General features: G+C 45.9%; 2 protein-coding genes across 7 annotated transcripts in view; one reads left to right on the plus strand and one right to left on the minus strand.

Annotated features, from left to right (window-relative positions):
- VAMP1 (vesicle associated membrane protein 1) overlaps nt 1-18,562 on the plus strand; it is a 46,327-nt gene that overhangs the window by 26,131 nt on the left and 1,634 nt on the right. Inside the window, exons 6-7 of one of the 6 annotated variants that reach the window (XM_072880475.1) lie at nt 9,396-9,435; nt 15,210-17,049. The exons of 3 other annotated variants lie outside the window; for them this stretch is intronic. The gene's annotated coding sequence lies outside the window, so the exon portion shown is untranslated. Of the gene's footprint in view, nt 1-4,433; nt 4,997-9,395; nt 9,436-15,209; nt 17,050-18,562 lie in introns of those variants that run through there. 2 more of the 6 variants (XM_072880459.1, XM_072880465.1) reach the window with 2 other exon arrangements.
- TAPBPL (TAP binding protein like) lies at nt 4,851-11,046 on the minus strand. The gene is made up of 7 exons (XM_072880427.1): nt 10,891-11,046; nt 10,341-10,589; nt 8,753-9,034; nt 7,962-8,303; nt 7,453-7,776; nt 6,652-6,741; nt 4,851-6,411 (listed from the first exon to the last, which is right to left on the minus strand). Exons 1-7 carry the CDS (start codon nt 10,955-10,957, stop codon nt 6,371-6,373), a joined length of 1,395 nt encoding a protein of 464 aa, XP_072736528.1. The 5' UTR covers nt 10,958-11,046; the 3' UTR covers nt 4,851-6,370.

Consider the following 18,562-nt stretch of genomic DNA (forward strand, 5'->3'; position numbering starts at 1 on the left):
GTTAAATGTTGAGTGACGAGATCATCGTGGCAGAACCCATTCTTCAGCAGGGTGGGGTTCGCCAGTGAACATGTCTGAAATTAAACAGCTGTGGCTGTTTAACACACTGACAAAGCAAACAGAAACAACTTGCTGGGAGCAATGGCATTTGTCCAAGAGTCTTAAAAGAACTCAAGAATAAAATAGCTGAACTTCTCTGAGCAGTGTGTAACCCATGCTTACCACCGCTGTGGTACCTGACGCGGGGAAAGTGGTGAATGTGATGCCAATTTTTAAAGACTTTTTATGGGCTCAAGGGGACAATGGACAGCTTCATGGAAAAGAAACCTGCAGAGGGTGAATAACCACAGAAACCACATCCAGTCAGGAAATCCCCTGACCTGAAAATGTTTGCAGATGGGAAGAGTATTAATGAAAAGTATGCTATGTTTTCCCTGTTCATCTTGAGTTCTCCCTGAGAAGGAGAGAGGAAGAGGCTAGAGGACGAGAAATCAGGGAGAAATCAAATGCTTATGGTGAGGAATGAGTGAAGAGGAGGAGAGGATAAGGTGAAAACGTAAACGAGAAACTTAAGAGGGGTCACAGAGCACAGCATCTGCAACAGTACCCACTGCTTCCTGAAGGCATCTGAGGGTGCCAGGTGGTGGATGATGTCCTGTGATCCTCTGAATAGAGTTGTAACAGCACAAGGGAATAGAAATGGGCTGTGCAATCACCAGGAACATGCCTGCAATCAACCATCCTCCTCCTGGAGCTGCAGGTGGCCAGTTTGGCCAGGGGCAGGTAGTGGAAGAGGAACTTGTTTGGGCTTCAGATGAAGATAGCATGAATAAAAAGATGAATGGTAACTACAATTAGAGTCTAAGAGGGTCTGGAGGAACTAGAAGAAGGCCTGAGCCTGGCACACCACTCCATGATGCTTGTGTCCCCAGTGGGCTGTGAAATCCATACTATCATCTGCCAGCCTAAGGGAGGTGTGTGCTGTTGTCCATCCCCTGAAGATTTGGATGCATGCTTGGATAAATGCTGCCTGATGAATGCTGCATTGGAGCCAGCTGGGACCTGTAGAGTTGTTGGCTCTTGCTGTAGGACGTAATGGGTATTGTGGTCCAGGCACTTCAGCCTAGCTGCTGGTGAAGGGGACAGCAGCAGTGACAGAGGGGTGTTTCTGTCAGCACCAGAAATGAAGTTGCTGGTGGTGGCCCTCTCCTTTCTCCTCTGCTGATTCAGGGGTTGTAGGGACAGAGTACGAGAGAAGGAGCTCCCAGTGCTACAACCATTGCATCTACCTGGGAACATGGGTGGGGATGGTCCTCATTCCTCTGCTGTTTCTCCTTACCAGGAACTCCTGGCAACTACTACTGGTCCTGGAGGCTGAAATCAGCCCTCTCCATTCCTTTTTGAGCTTCTCAGCTAATTTTTCATCCCAAGGAGGCATTTGCCGTTTTTCAGCATCTTCTCATCATTCATTGAAGGAGATGCATGGGACCCCACCATTCTGTGTGCTGGGAGAAGCTGAATTTTCAGCTGACCTGGGAGGAGAAGCATGTTTTTGCAGTGGGTAGGAGCTGGACTGATTTAGCATGACACATATGCTGTGGAGGGAAGCATGTGTCCCATGCTTTTGTCTGGGACACAAGTCAGGCGGCAGTTGTAACACAGCTGGAGGCTTTGGGAAAAGAAAAGCCCAATCCTTTCCCTTTTTTTTTTGCTTTTCCCTTTTTTTTTTGCTTTTCCCTTTTTTTCTGTTTTTTTTTTTTTTTGAGAGAGGGAGAGTGTGGAATATTACAGGAGATTCATTACCCATTGTGGCTTGTCATTGCTCCTGTCAGTGAAGTCCAGATGAAGGATAGGCCAGAGAAAGTGATCAATGCAGAAGATTGCTGTTACTAAGAAAAGCAAACACACAGTGCTAGTGAAGATGTGTCTTTGATCAGCATTTCGTACTCTTCACAGAGAGAAGCCCAGGGGCAGTGTTCCTGCAGGCAGTGCTAGGGGGGAGAAGCAGCCATTGTATAGCTGTGAGATGACCTTCTCTATGAAAAGAGGTATCCAGCTATTGAGAACTACCTGATGTCTGTGGGCTTCCAAGAAGCTGCAGTCTTGTGGGAGTCATCTTACTGTGTACATGTGTGAATCCCCTGCTGCTCACTGTGCCGATCCAACGGAGGACTGCGGTGCCAAGCTCTTGCAATGGAGCTTGCTGCTTCAAGCTTCTGATCTGGAAGAAATGCACAGTAGGAGAGCACGAATGCTGGCCCTGATGCTTTGTCCTGGCCCACCCCTACCAAGCAGGTTGCAGTGATTCCTTGCAGTTCGTTGACCAAGATGGGAGAGATGTAGGAAAGTTTGGTTTCTTTTCTACGGTCAGTGTGGAAATCAGTTCCCTGTTGCACGCTAGGCTTGAATGAGTTACTGTCCATCATTGCCTGGTGGAATATGGGAGAGGGGTTTTAGCTTTGAAGACTGTCTCTTCTAGTTAATGCACGTTCTCTTTGAGGCACATACCAGCTGATCTTAAGCTATGTTCATAAAGTGCATCTAAACCAATGTAGTTAGACTGCTGGATCTATTTTGCTAGCTTAAATTGAATGAGCAGAGGCATAATCAAACAGGGGGAACCTATGTGGAAAAGATAGCTTGAGCTTGGCTTTGTTGTTTGCAATGACTGCTCTTTCAATACCACATTAGAAGTTTGGCTTGTCTATATTCACAGTACAATGCAGCCACAGCCCCTAAGTAATCTTGTGTTGACGCAAGTGCAAATAACTTAATCTTATGTTTTACAGGTTGGCAAAATCTGTATCAAATTTAATGTCTTATATCAAATAATTCTCCTAAAGAACTTGTTTAAAACACCTACATTTAATATTTATATTTAGAGACACAGTATACCTTATAATGGCTTGGTCTCCTGGTTCTCAATTCACGTGGCCAGGCATTGACGCCATGTGGCACTTGGCCACAGCACATTCGACCTTGGAAGGCAGTGTGGCTCTCTCCCAGACATATAATATTATTTATAGATATCTTTATAATCCAATCAAGTTTATCTTTGATGAACTTTCAGTCTCTTAGTGGTATTTTCTGTAATAAGTGGTTTATATTTAAAATATAAGGAACGTTGTTGTTAAACACAATGTCACTTTGTTTATCAGTAAGTATTACTTTTTCTGCTTTAGGTTATATGCTTTACTTGTTTTTGTGGTTTAAATTCAGCTTGAGACCTTCAGGGACACAGTAGTTGTGGACTCCCCATAGCAACTCTAGTGGGGAGAATCAGAGAGCAGGTAGTCGAATAAAATCAAGTGCCGTGGTATATTTCTCCTTACGAGGAATACAGCCACTCCTAATGCATTTCTTGCATCTCTCCCTTGTTTTTTTTTTCTTTCCTTTATGTTGGTTTATGGGCCAAAAAGGCAGACAAACCACCAGCTCTCACTTCATGTGTAACACAGGCCTTGGAATTTATTCCAGTGTCTCTTTTAGCTGATGCCATTAACTTTTTTTTTTAAATTATCATTAAAGGACAGCTTGAAAAAAGTAACATGGCCTTTATTTGAAGACCTTGAGAGATAGTCTACCATTTTTATTGACAGATGGCTAGGACAGTCATCCTCATCGTTGAGTATATTATGTCTTATTCTACTCTCAACATGCCTAAATATAACTTGCAGCTGTTGATTCTCACTGTGCCTTTCTCTGCAGGTTACGGTGCCACCAGTATTCTGTATTTTCTGTGGTGTAATTGAGAGATACTGGTTTAGTAACACCAGAGTAATGTCTCAAAGTGCCCCCTGTAAGGCATTTTCTGACCTTCCTAATTGGTGCTGTCATTTTGCTCTGGATCACCTCCAGGCTTTCAATGTATTAAAAACCCATGTGGACACCTGCACTGCCGACGGGTGTTGCAGCTTCAGGCTTTGCTGGGCTTCTGACTCGGTTGTTGTCAGTCACATGTGACAGTGACTTCTCCAGTGGTCACCAATTGAGGTTCCTGCTCTCGGCAGCTTGTCCTTCCTCCCTGGCTGCACAGGAGCCAGCTATCACACACCCACCGATTATTTGAGGGTGTCTTTGAATACAGCAGGCAGTACAAAAAGCTTCCATGAGTCCTGCTCCAGAGTAGCAGTCCCTGGCAGTGAGCGGACCGGTATTGACACCAAGGGTCCCTTGGAGCTCCTCTTTCTGTGTCCCAGGTGGTTTTCCCCTCTGTACGGGGCTCAGCCTGCCTGTTTAGTGGCTGCGGAGCCATGCAGTAGGCTTGACTCCACAAAGCAGTGTGGGAGCTGCACAGACGGAAGAAAACGGTGGGAACTAAAAATACTTATTTATTAGTAACGTATCAAAAATGAAGAGGAAATTATACAAGCAAAAACTGCTTCCACCAGCAGTTACATTCTGCCCATGGTCACTCTTACGTGTTCCCACAGGTCAGGCAACTGATAGCGATTTGTGGATCAACAGCATTGAGACAGCGTGGTGGTCCAGTACCTGAGGAGGCTCCACTGGCATTACTGAGCCATCTTATCTTGTTTGAGTATGTTCAGCTGGCCAGGTGACTTGTGTTGATCTGAAGGACTCCCTCCGCTTTAGCTACTGGTCTTGCCATTTGGAAGTTTTACCAACAATATTTTTAAAAATTTTATCTCCTGATGCAAATATTAAACAGCACAGTTCTTGCAGAGAGGCACACACTTTCAGCAGTGATTGCTGCTTCTTTTTGGACAATGAATTTTTGTCATTTGTCTGTTAGCTAGTAATTAATCCATATAATGCAAATTATGATGTATACATACACTATAATTTTTTCTTCAGAAGTTACAAATTTCTTGGTTTGTTAAATCTGCACCAGTGCTTTTATGAACCAAATGTATTATTTTGTCAAAGAATGAAGTCAGGTTTGTTTCTCACAACATTTTTTTTTTTTTTAACATACTAAATTTTTAATGTTATTTTCATTGTTGAAGCCTTTGTTAGCTAACTTGTAATAACTTCACACTCTCTTACCTATGATTATTACTACGGAACCATCTAAGTGTCGTTGGTGTCATCTCACTTTCTCTCTGTGAACGCTGGCACAACACTCTCTTCCAAGACCTTGGGATTTCTCTAGTATGCCAGGATTTTTAAATACCTAACTCCATTGGGCCAGGTGCCTCCTCAGCAAAATCTTTTATGATTCTGAGATGCAAATTTTCTTGGCTACTGATCTGAAAATACTTATGCTTAATAGATGTTGTTAAAACCTCCCTTAGTTCGCAAATAGATTAGGAAGTTGTTTACCATCCTCATGTAGTATGAATACACGATTCTGTTTCTTTTTGTATACAAAAAACTATTTTCTCTGTATCAAAAAGCCTCCATCAAACAATCTCTATCAACAGTTTTACCTATACTCACCCAGTAAGAGCCTCAGCCATTGCTAGCATTTCTTGGTTTTCCACGTGTTTTGAAAAAACTCCTTCCAAGTGCCGTTAGCACTTGCAGCAATCCAGTTTTTCTAGATTATTTTGAACACCCCTTATCACCTCGTATGCTTCATAAATTCTCACTTTTATTGTGTGCCATATACCTCCTTTCCATCCACACCTTCCTTCTGCCTTTTTTTCCCCTGTTGGTTATATACAAGATTTCTAAGTGTTACCTTCAAATTCCCTGTTCGGTAGGAAAAGTGTTTAATCATATCTGTCTTTTTCACGACTACAGAACCACAGATCTTCTCCATCTTGTAAACTTCTAGCAGGGAAACTTCTATTAAAAAATTTATTGTAGCTTTCTCCAGGAGAGCCATATTTTTCTGATTGCTTGATTTGTGATAAGTTTAACCCATAACTTCCTCTGAGGATTTACCATTTAGAAGTACCAGTTTTGCCTACATATTTTCCCAATTTCACAGCTAAATCACATATATACATAAATATCTTACTTAAACACTTGCCTTATAGGCATTAACCAAATGTACCTATATACATCTACAGATACATACCTACATACATGTGTAAATGTTGTATACCTACTTACAACATGTATACACACATACATATATACAGTCATACAAACACTCATCTATATACAATTTAATTTTCCCTGAAACTGGAGAAGAGGCATTTCTAAAAAAATGTATGCATGTTGCCTGTAATGCAGCATCCCAGAGCTGAGGCTATCGATGTTGCCCTCCCATGATGAAGACATGTTTTTCTGTGAGTCTACCTCTGAACAGTCACTCAGCTCCTCCACCACAGGCAGTGCTACCCCCCGATACCAACCAATAGCTCTGTTAATATTTGGACAGGGCTGACTCTCCTGAGCAGGATGTGTCAAGGGACAGGAGACAAAGGACTGCAGGTGGGTGACACAAGGGTTTCCTCTATTCTGAAGCCCTTAGAAGTTGCTCAGACTTCGGTTTAGCTGAAAAGGAGAGAGAAAACAAAGAAGTAAGATGCAGGAAGACCAAAGCAGTGAAAAACATCACATCATGCTGCCTTCCACCAGAAATGAGTCTCCAGCTCATCTGCTCCCCACCTCTCTGTCCAAGATCCTGGGATATCCTGACCTCCATCTCTCCTGAGTGGGGGTGCAGGGGAGAGGAAGATGCTCCTTGCTGCATCTCGCCCATGAGGGAAGTGGCTCAGCATTTTAAACTCCTACCTGCTCTTTTCCTGAGCACAATGAAGAGGACAATGATGAAAATGACGGTAGCCATGAAACCCCCCACCAGTCCTTCTGATCCCGTTTGCTCTGTGGAGGAAGAGGAAGATCAGTGATGTTAGGTTGGCTGGAGCGGCTGAACAGCCTGCAAGTTGTCACAGTTAAACGAGCTCCCCCACAACTGACGGTGTGCATGCTCTTGTCAGGTACACAGATGTGACATGACACGTGAGCTAAAACCACACAGACCCAGGGACAGTTATACTGGCTGGACTGATCTGTCGTAACTTGTTAAACTGCTGTATTGCTTGCTTTTCCCTGCTGGGTCAGGAAGAGCAATCTCCCATCAGCAAGGAGAGTGAGAACCCCAACAGCTCGAATGGGGGGAACGATTTTTTGCTATAGTTCTTGAGCAGCATCGGTCTCCAGCTGAACATCAAGTCCAGTTGGGCATCTAACTCCTTGGGGCATGGCTGTTTTCTTGTGCCTGATCAGCGGAGTTCAGCTCATGTGCTACAAACTTTTCCTCTGTTGCTCCACTTTCGGTCATAAAATATCTTTTCCCCTGAAGGAAATGAGATACTTGCTCCCCAAAAACTTCAGGGAGTGAAATAAAAGCTGAGAAAGTGAAAGGGAAAGGGAAGAGGAGGATAGAGAGGATGGGTATGAGAGGACACCAGAAGCATGGAGAAACAGGCAGACGTGGTGTAACTCAGAGGTTTTGATCCCTGTGGTGGGTAGATGAGGTGGGAGGAGGTCTAGGCAGGATGCAGAACTTGCCCCTCTGCCCCTGACATCTACCTAGTGCCTTAAGATGGGCGCTCACAGAGATGGGCTCTGCCAGGGCCACGTGTGAAACATGGCAGCTGTAGGTGGCTGGTGCCCGCGCTGTGGCTGAGCTGATGCTGAGGTAGGAGGTGATGCTGTAGGTGCCATCTTGGCTTTGCCGGTGGCTGGAGAAACGTGCATTTGAGAGAGGGATTTCTGCGTCATCCTCAGGAGTCTTCTGTGTCCATCTCACCGAGACATCCAGGGGGTAATAGCCAGCAATGTTGCAGGTCAGAGTAGTCATCACATCTCTCTCGAATGACACCACTGCTGGAATGACACGAACTCTTGGAGGCTCTGGAGGAGATAAACAGGGAATTGACTTATTGTTAGCAGAGTACAAAAGTCCCCCTCCACAAGGGAGAGAAGATGAACTGCCTCTGATAATGAGTGTTGAGAGCAATGGGATAAGGGTGCAGGGCAAAGTTTCAGTGCCTGGGGACATGGGACTTCTGTTGCCCCCAGGCACTTCCCTTCCTCACCGGCCACATGCAGCTGGATGATGTGCTGGGCCTGGTGCAGCAGGGTGGACACCAAACAGATGTACGTCCCTTCATCTCCCACACTCACTCCTTGCAGGCTAAGTGATGCGTCTCCACTGCCCAGCAGCTCTGCCACATCCATGTGGACTTTTGGCTGCGCTGCTGGGCCTGTGCTCCCCACCTGGTACCGGAAAAGGCTACGGCCGCTGCCTCGGTGCTGCCTCCTCCACTCCAGGGAGGACAGCGAGGAGCTGGGAGCCAAGGCAAAGCGGCAGTTGAGGGTGACTGAGCCACCAAGATGTGTGCGCAGGGAAGTGTTGCATGATGACGATTGAAATTCAACTAGAAACAGAGAGAAGGGCACAGGCAAGCAGAGAGTTAAACAGATGTGGTTAAAGAAGGCACCCTCGGGTGGGGAGGCCTGGTGGAACGGCTGGCAGTGAACTCCCCACCCGGAGGAGGAGGCACAGGCACCCTATGTGATGCCCCAGGGGCCACGTGGACTGAAGAGCTGGAGGAAACCAGCCCGGTGGGGTTAGCAGGGCAGGGAGACAGGTGGACACCAAGTGCACGTCGTGGTCTTGAAGGTGCTTGTCATCCTCAGGGGCTGGGGCATGGGAAACCCTGATAGGAAGCAGGGTGGGGGGCAATCTGCATGACCTGTTTTTCCCTAAGTACCAACTCCTGGCAGCCCTCAGGTCCTGGTGAGAGGTGGGGCATGGGACTCTTGGGGAGGCAGGCTCCCCTCATGTCCCTCAGTGCTGTGGCAGCACCCCGGGCCACCTGGTCACCTGTGGTCAGCAAAGTCCCCTCTTTGCTCATAGGAATCCTCAGCTTTGGGTGCAGTGTTGCATCATGCTCCTCCTCCTCCTGGCTGTCGCAGTGGGGTCCTCTGAGCACCAGGGCGATACTGATCCCGCTGGAGAGCCGCAGGGTGGCCATGAACCAGGAGGTATGGCAGGGCCCCTTGCCAGCCCGTTGGGAGCTGTATGGGGAGATCTCGCAGTTCACCTCCTCCCCATCACAGTCCGCGTGCAGCAGGGACTCTGCATGTGGGATGGATACCGAATGGGCTGTGAGGATAGAGGAAGAGGTTTAATCATCTTAATCCAAAAGGGGAAAGAAGATGCAAGCTGCTGAGACATATTATTCTGGAGGAGCATCATGCGCTGTTGGGGTCAGTCAGAGCCCAGAAATGTCAGGCTAGGCTTAACAGATTGAAGGCCTGCAAAGAATATAAGAGATTTGTCCTGACTGTCTTACATCCCTTAGTCTGTTGGTTGTATTTTATCCTGCCAGATTGCACAGAGTTCACTCTGGGCAAAGGAAGCTGTTAGGAAAGGAGAATAAACAGAACAGATTCCCTTTACCTAGCTCAAGAAAGCAAGCTGTGTATGTGATACAGTAAAGACCCACAATGTTTATTCTTTTTAGGCCTGAATCCAGCAACAAAGGGGACACCGAAGCATCCCAGGTAAGGAAAGGAAGGGTGGCAGGAAGGCAGGAGTGGCTGGATGTAGAGACACACTGTATCTGTGCCTTTGATCATAGCATGGGCTTAAGCACAGGCGTAAGCATACTAGGGACCTACAGGCTTTCCATGCTTTCCACTGACATCACTGGAAATTAACTCTGTGTCTGCAATGCCTGACAGTAGCCTGGCTGTAGTGTGCTTGAACTCACCCACACCCAGTCCATCCACACCACTTGAAGGAGAGCTTGGACCCATGCTAATGGATCCTGCGGGACATTCAGCTTCCTCTCTGAAAATGTCTCAGAGCCTCTAATAAGCTTGTACTGAAGCACATGCTCACAGATAAGCACTGTAGGCAGCAAAAAAGACCACAGCGAAGTACAGGCTCAGACCTTTGCTTGACTGTGTTTGCAAAGTTATGCACAAAGCAAAGGGAACAGAGGCTGGACTACAGGTTGGCACCCATGAGTGAAGTAAGGAGAGCCAAGTTGCACACAGCTGGCCTTCTGAGCAGGACAGCTCTGCTTCATGCCCACTTACCACCATGCTTCCTGCTAGCAACAAACACCTGCATGAGTAAAGATGTGAACGCTCTTTACAGGTGCAATAATATTGTATAGTGGAATAATTCCTGAGTTGTTTTTGACAAAGTATTTCCCAAGAGATAGGTAACCTAGGATAGCCCCAGTAGGCAGGAGGTGCCTCAACAGGGCTTTCTAACACCTTCCACAAACTTACTTTCTTAAAGTCCAAATTGCCGAATTCAGGGAATCATGCGTGTAACTTAGTGGCCATTCAAAAATTAATTGTCTAAACTCAGTTAGAGAAAAAGCTTGTAGAAGCCCAGTGCAGGTAAGTGGCCAAAACCCCAGTGGCAGCTCTCCCACCCCCGCTCTCCCACTCACCTGAGGCTTCAAAGACAATGGGAGAAGAGGAGTCAGGATTTTCATGTGGGACTTTGTACTCGGTCACATCATCCAAGTTCCCATCATCTCTGATGCTGATACCCCTCAGCATGAGGGTAGCAGGATGCTCGGAGGACGAGCTCCCAGAGGCACGCAGCAGGCCTCTTACATCTTCTTCCACGTAGGAGCAGCCCACAGGAATATCCACCCTGTGAAATGGAGGCGCTGGTTTGGGAGTTTTCGCTGGCCCTTTAGGGAGAGAAAAGAACCAGCTGAATGCATGAACCCCACTGCAGACAAAGAAGAGTGTATGAGTTTCTCTGGGATGGGGGATAAATAATGGGGAGGCTGGGGGCTGACTGCCACTTTGGGGTTGTTCTTCCCAGCCCTGCTGGCAGTGGACTCCTCTAGCCCTGTCCCACCCTCCTCTGGCAACAGCATTAACCTTTAGGAAGACCCCAGTTTTCCCGACTTTCACGGAAGCGGGTGGATGGGGGGGTGTGAGCGCAGGAGGAGCCCCGGCCCCCGCCCCGGTGGCCCCGCCGCTCACCCAGCGCCGCGGCCAGCAGCTCCCCGCACAGCACCAGGGCCCCGCACAGCACCAGCCTCCCGGCCATCCTGCCCCGAAGCGCAGCGGCCCCCCGGCCGCTTCCAAGCCCTGGAATCCTCAGGGGAACCAGATCCGGGCCGGGCTGCCAGCAGCAGCGCGGCTTTTCGTTTCACTTTCGCTCTGGCAAAGCAGAAGGGAAAGAAAACCCCAGCTCTTACACCCGTTAACTCTTGCTTTACCGAACGCAGGAGACTTGAGGCAGCAGGGAAGCAGGGAGCGATCAGCTGGGATCGAGGAGCATCCCCAAACCTGCGGCTGGGCTGCTTTTGCCGGGTCCCTCTTTAAGTCAATATTGGAGTTTCCCACTGTGCTTCTGCGTGCAAGCTAATCTCCTCTGGCCTCGCTGAGCAGCATCTGAAAGCAGTCACATATCTGTCTGCTTGCTTTTTAGAAGACTTTAGCTTTGTGAAAGACTTGGAGGTTGAAGCTGGTTTGTTTCTTTTTTCTTTCCCCTGCAAAACCTTCTACAACTGCATAGCAGCTGGTTTGCTCTGTGGCGGTGTGAGCCAGCCCCTCCTGCCCCGGGCCTGGCAGTGTTTGATGCCGCTGCCAGCCACCAAGCCAGCTCCGGCTTCACAGGAAAAAAAAATAATGCAAAGAAAATCAAGCCACAGGAGAGGAAATGGATGGTATTTTAACTACTGCTTTTCCCCATCTTTCAGACACAAGGAGAGAAAAAGGCTGCTGCTCTGCTGGTCTATTCCTCTCTTCACAGTCTTGCTAGCCCTGCAGTAACACAACTTACCCTTGCTGTGGCCTGCTATAATCATGTATACACACCTGTAGGAAACCATGATAACCCCCAGCCCCAGCTCTTCCAGTACAACTTTCTGACACCCAGCCCAAGAAGCACCTTGCACTGGCCAGATATGGGTTCTTGATACAGACTTACCCTTTGCATCCCAATCCCATCCTTACTCACCACCTCAGTTCTACTTGGAAAAGCCTAACAAGGAATATTAATTCTGCTTGCTGAAGTTATGCTTAGGAGCCCTGAACTGTCAGATGTGGCAAGCTGCTCTGATGAGCTCTCCCACTGCCTCACCAGGGTAATATCACACACCTATCAGCCCACCCTGTGAGTCCCTGCATCCCCCTTCAATCTGAGATGCACTCAACTCTGCTCCCCTGGCCTTACATGTTATTATTCAGCATTATCTGTGCTCTCAGAGGGCACCCACATATTCCCATCAGCCAATGAAGCAGAGCACAAGTGTCTGTGTAACTCCTTCATCCCACACAAATGTAACAGAGTGCTCTGCTCAGGCAAGGCTCCTTTCCCTGATTTGTTTTTATACCTGCTCCAGTGGAGCCAAAACTGCATTTCAGCAGATTCGCCCATGAGTTGTTTATGCAGAGGAGCTGGGGGAGGTCTGCAGCCTGTGCTATGGCTGTGAAACGAGTTGTGGGTTGCTGCCTGCAGGGAGGCTCAAACACAGTAGTTGTGATAGACTTTGTTTTGCAGAGCAGTAAGCCACTCTTGACTGTTCTCAGTAATCAAATCCCTCCAGGCGTCTGCTAAAGCTGACTCGCTTCAGTTCTCCAGAGCTGCAATCCATTGCACACTGGATCAGCCTGGCTAAAAGGAACAGCTCTGGTAAAAAGTTGCGCAACTTACCAAGCTAGCTACTAAATATAACTTTACCTTATAGGTATCATGTTCAAGAGAGCCATTCAGTGATGCTGCAACTGCTGGGAAAGGGCTGTGTATCTGTTTTCCTATGCAGGGAGATGAAAACCAGTTAAATAACTATGTGATGACAGATAAGGAGGTATCGGTGGGCAGAGCCCTAGACAACATGGGAAAACATACACTAATTGTGATGAGAGAAGCAGCAGACAATACCGGTAGCCAAAGGGGTATCTAGTTCAGCTAAGGGAAGCAGGTGAGGCCAGGGAGGCAGATGTCTGTGTACTACAGGGAATCTCAGGTGATGCTGTGGAATCAGAGAAGTGATGATGCGAGGAGACCTCTGCAGGTCTCTGATCTGGCTCAATCAGGTCACCATGATTTTATCCAACCAAGTCTGGAAACCCTCCAAGGGTGGAGATACTGCCACCTTTCTGGGTACCTGTTCCAGTGCTGCATTACCCTTCTGGTAAAAAAGTCATTCCTGAAGTCCAGCCTGAACCTACCAAGCTTCAACTTGTTGCCATTGCCTCTTGCCATTGCCCCTATATTGCCTGCTACTGTTGAGAAGACTGGCTCCATTATCTTTGTAACTACCTTCCAGGTATTGGTAGGAAAGAAATATGAGCAACTAATATGGGGTGAAAACTAGCTATCATGCAAGTAACAGAAATATGGTAGAGTAACAGTCATCCCCAGTATTAAAATATTCTGCTGTTCAGGACTGATAGAAAGAAAGATAAAAATAGTGCATTAGTATCACATGAATGATGTTATAGGTTGTTTAGATGAAACTCAGAAAGTTAAAAGAGGCTTTTCTCTGGTGCAGCTCAGAGCCAGCTGTGAACCGCTGAAGTTCATAAAGTGGATGTGTAGGGAGAGAGCTAATATTAAAAGAGATAAATCCCAGTAAGAACTATGCTGCCATGGGGAAACTAACTTCAGCGTTATGGACCAGAGAATAATCTCTCATGATCATAATGGGCCTTAGGCCTATAATTCTCAATATGACAGATGACAAATTCCTTCACAAAACCATCACTGAACCTACAAAAGATTCATTAGTTGTAAATAGCAATTAAGTCATAGAGCAGGTGGTCATCAAAAATAGATTTGGAGCGTGTGATCATACTTTCCTTACATATAAATTAAATGGGAAGCTAAATAACAATAGGCCTGTACTGTACATGCAGGTTTTGTTTCAAAAGAAATTAAAAACCAAGGAATTAAGAAGACTCTTTAACGTGTCCTGTAGCGGTAAGGAAAATGGATGTGAAAGATGCCCAGAATTTCTGAGAGAGATGCACAGTGGCTGTGGAACTTGTGCCCCAAGTAAAGAAGAAAAAAAATCCATCTGTAGCTACCTGGATGAACAGCCACAAGGTGAAGAGTAAGGAGAGATAATGGCAAAGAAAACTCTTCTTCAAATGTTTGTAGATATAATGTAATGTCAATCTGGAAAACAGATTTTTAAAAGAAGAGAAAGTTTTTCATTTAAGTAAATAACTGAACCAAGAACAAGAAAGTGGCTGCAAAGAGGATGCAAAGAGGATGGGGTCCAAAATAAAATAATTGTTAACATTAAATAAATATAAAATAAATATAAATAATAAATACAAATAATAGTCTTCAACCAGGAAAATTATAGTGAAGAGTAGAGCAGAGGAAAGGAGCATAATGAATATGAGGGTACAGGAACTACCACATCTGATTTGAAAGCAAAGCAAACATTAATGTGATGAAACTAAGAAAACAAGCTAAGACTTGGATTTCGCTGGACTTTTTTAAACCATAGTAATTTTTATTATTAAGAAAGCAACAAGGAGTTACAGAGTTTTGCAAAATAACAAACACTCTTCAGATAAACTTCACCTTATCTGTGCTCACTCAGTTTTGGGAGTTGGAGGCCTGGCAAGTAATTTCTCCCTCCAACCTTGACTTATGGTACGTGTCAGTAGGTGACCTACCCTTTCACCCCTAGAGAATTGTCATCTGCCCCATGTTACTGTGTAACACTGATTGGGAATTTCCAGCCCCATCCTCAAGGAGAAGCATTTATCCAGAAAGTCTCTTGTTGGCAGCAAATTATGAGCGTACAGGAACATCAAAATTTGTGACTCTTCACGGTTTTACCATGGCCTCTCAGCTCATCTTTCAAAAATCCGCTGGCTGAACACTCTAACCCAGAACAGAGGTTGTGCCACAGAGTGAGATCCACTGTATAAATTACAATTCAAAACAGAGTCTGCATTTCACTGAGTTCACCAGGCTCATCCAAATATCTTACTTTGGCAGTAGAAACCTAATAAAATAAATTAAACTCTCCATTCCCCTTATGTGTCTGCTCTCCTAAATGTCACTCTTATTTTCCTAGGGTCTGAACCGTTTCCTCCTAAAACATTTGCAGCTGCATCACCTCTTCCACATCCCACTTCCCTTCATAGGGGTGTCCTTTTACTGTTCCCTGCTTGCCTCTCCCCATGACACCTACAATCAACCAGTCTCTATCCAAACCCGTTACCTTTCCTGTTTCCTGTCTTTCTGCTCTCTTGTCCCGAGCCTTTTTGCCCTGCGCTGACCTCTCTGATTTCCATGATGCCATCATTTCTGTTCCTGTTCTTCCAACAAGTGGAAACACTGCAAAACACATCAGCCTGGAGTGTGCGGAGCATTGCTGAAGCCCTGTACAAGACATGTGGGCAGCACAAACGCGATCAAAGCCATGAAGGTCTGCAGTGTGTGATCTGGACCAAGAGCAACCTCAGTTACTGGACTTGGGTCCCCTTTTCCAGTTCAGACCCTGCCACAGCAAAAGACCTGTTTTGAAAAGCACCAAATGCCCAGTTTCTTCTAATCAAATCCCTCAAGCTGAAATTTAGGAAGAGTTTTAACTTTCCATTGGTCAAGTTACGAGCTTAAACTAGGAGCCTAAGGACTTGCTGAACCCAAATCAAAGCCTCTCGCCTTTTCACTAAGCTGGCGTTGTCCTCACCAAGATGAATGGAGCAGGCAAATTTGGTTCCTTGAAGCTCTCCAAAGCTTCTGCTGACTCTGCTAATGAGCAGGACCATCAACATTGAGCTAGCTTGGTGTACATCCTCTGATTAATTAAACTGCATCTGACACCAGCCCACAGCTCTCACTAGTGTTAAATGTGAGATTAAAGTAAGAAGTGGCTACCAGCCACTTCAGCATTTGCCAGGTGGGTATGCACCGATATAAGGGTGATCTCCACTTCCCTGTACAGCTTTTCCTCTTGCAGGGTCGGATTAACCAGATTAACCTGAAGATGACTGTGGATTTTCAGCTTCTACTGTATATGCTGAAGGTTACTTAACCAAATTTGCAGTTTACAGAAGTATACATATATATTGACAGGGCAGAATTTGTCTCTTTCTCTCTCTGTGAATTAATAGCCAGTGTCTCTCCAGTGTACCCTATAGCAGTGCCAGAAAGAAAATCATCCAGTCTCCTAGACATTGTATGTACACCCCAGCCGATCCCAAGAGGTAGAGGTTGCGACATTCCTATCTCCAGCTCGCACCCTGAAGCACCACATTTGCAAAGGTTGCATCCTCCCTGTAGTCTGACTCCAGCACGTCCTGCACAGGGAAGAAGCAGGATCAGTGGTAATAAGGCTGGAACTGAAGTCATGCAATCTCCAGGAGCAGGGAGAAACAAGAAGAAAATCCTCTGGCATTGTCAGAAGGAGGCCAGAATCAGAATAGCAGTGGTGCCAGTGACACTGGCACTAAAGGTAAAATGAGTTGAATTCATACCTAACATAAGCCACAATTTCAGGGCAGCTACACCAGTTTACAGCAGCTAAGTGGCTGATCAGGTGAGACATTTCACAGGTTGAACTAATTTTTTCATGGTCTCTTATATAAGCCTTGAACACCGACTTACTCTGAGACCCTATCATTTAAGTTTTTTTTTCCTTCCCAAATTATCCATAATTTTAAGTGTCTCCATTTTTATGTACACAGCATAGATACTGGCATCCAATTTTTGGACATGCATTTGCAGCTACTGTGGTCTGCAGCTACAATTGGGTGCTCAGCATCTTTCAAAATCAGGTACATGATATGCGAAGAATGAGGCCCTGATGTAGAGGCCAGTCTAGGAAGTCTGGCTGTATGTTCTCACCTCTGTCAACTTCCCAGTGTAAAACAGTGTGATAATAATATTGGGGAACCTATGTTATAAGGGATGTTTTGAGGACAGGTGAGTTTTTGTAAGCAACTTTAAAGGATGGCCAGTTTGGTTTTGCACAGTGGCTTAAGCCACAGGATGAAGGATCAGAGCACCCAGCTTTAATTGCTCCTGGCCCAGCTTAGGTTCCCCGTGTTCATTTGCTTCAGTTTCCTGTGCATAAAACTGGGATGCTACTTATCATGTTTTCCACAGGATACCTGCACAGACAAGTGTATTACCATGTGTAAAGCATTATGAGGCTTCCCAGAAAGGATCTGTAGGGGCAGAAAACAGAATAGCATTAAAAAATAAATAAATCTGTAACTGCTGCTACTCCTGCTCCTGGGACCAGTCCACTGTCCCCACAACTCAGATGATATGCTGCTGAGGGTGTGTGTCTAGAGAAGAAAAACATCCTTGTATGGTTATAAATCTCACAAGGACCACTTAAGCTGCAAGTGTAGACAAGGACAAGCTGCACTCAGCAATGGTTTCGGTCACCACACAATTCATGCCTTCGATTACCAAGCGCTCAGCTCAGGTTCATCAGCAACATTTATCAGTAGGAGAGGGCTCCTTCTTGCACAGCCTGCCTCACCCCAGATCTGCACCGAGACTGGGGATGGCAAGTATGGCGTATGTCCATCCACCTGGGCCAGTTTTCACTTGGCCAGCTGAGGCAAGGAGAGCAGTGGTCCAGGCCAGCAGATGTCCCAGCTCCCAGCGAGGTCCTCCTGCCCAAGATGGTGAGATGAAAGCCAGGCATCATGTCCCGAGCTTGCACTTCTGACTACGAGCTTAAAAAAGAAAGAGACGTGAGTCAGCACCGCTGTGGCTGTGCAGCGGCCGTAAGCTGTCGAATCAGTTTATGGCCATTTCAGAGGAATCCCACCCACCACCACAACTATGGCATTTCTAACTAGCACCTCTGAAATGGGTTTAAATAGTGTCATAAGACAGGCACTGTTGGTGACATGCCTGCTTTCTCTCATCTGTTGCCTCAACAAGCACATTCTGTTTTTAAATTAGTGTATTTATCAAGAAATAAACCAAATCCTAATCGCTCTTCTGCTCTGTAACAAAAGAAAAAATTCTTATACTCCAGCCCATTTAACTGAAGCAAACATTATCCATAGTGTTACTGAATGGGTTGCTGAATGCCTTTTCTTTTACAGAAAAGAATATTTCTTTGACATATTGTTTACAGTTGCTTACAATTACAATTTGCAATTTACAACTGCAAAACTGAGGAGGTAAGGCATTCTAAAAATGACTTCAAATATTCTTTGATGGCTTTAATGTTTTTTTAAATAAAACAGAGAAAGCTATTTACTGAAAAATACAAAAAGTCAATCGAGCACCTAAAACTGTTAGCTACTTGGTTATTTCTATCAAAGAGCAAGTTTGTTTGCTTTGGTTTGTTTGAATGCTCCCATGAGCTCAGCTTTAGGCTTGTGCTCAACTAGGTGTGCTTGCCTGAATCAGGGTCCTAAATGATGGTCTGTGGCTGTGCAGTGAATTCCTGAGTCCTCACTCGAGTTCTAATTAATTCACTTAATTTTGGGGGGGGCTATTTTCTTTTGCCCATGTCTCAGAACATATTAGCAGTCCCTAGGTCTGCCAGGCAGGAGGGCATCTACCTGTGCTCCTAGAGCTTGGCTTTCCAGCCAAAACTAAGGCGTTTCAGACCTAGTTGAGCTAGGTACATTAACTGCTCTTGCTTCTCTCAGGGACATGGTACAAGAGCGGCAGCCTACCTTCAAGGTTGCAAAGATGCTGTTTTCA

The sequence above is a fragment of the Ciconia boyciana genome, chromosome 1 (assembly GCF_034638445.1).
Source record: "Ciconia boyciana chromosome 1, ASM3463844v1, whole genome shotgun sequence".
In the NCBI taxonomy this organism is placed as follows: domain Eukaryota; kingdom Metazoa; phylum Chordata; class Aves; order Ciconiiformes; family Ciconiidae; genus Ciconia; species Ciconia boyciana.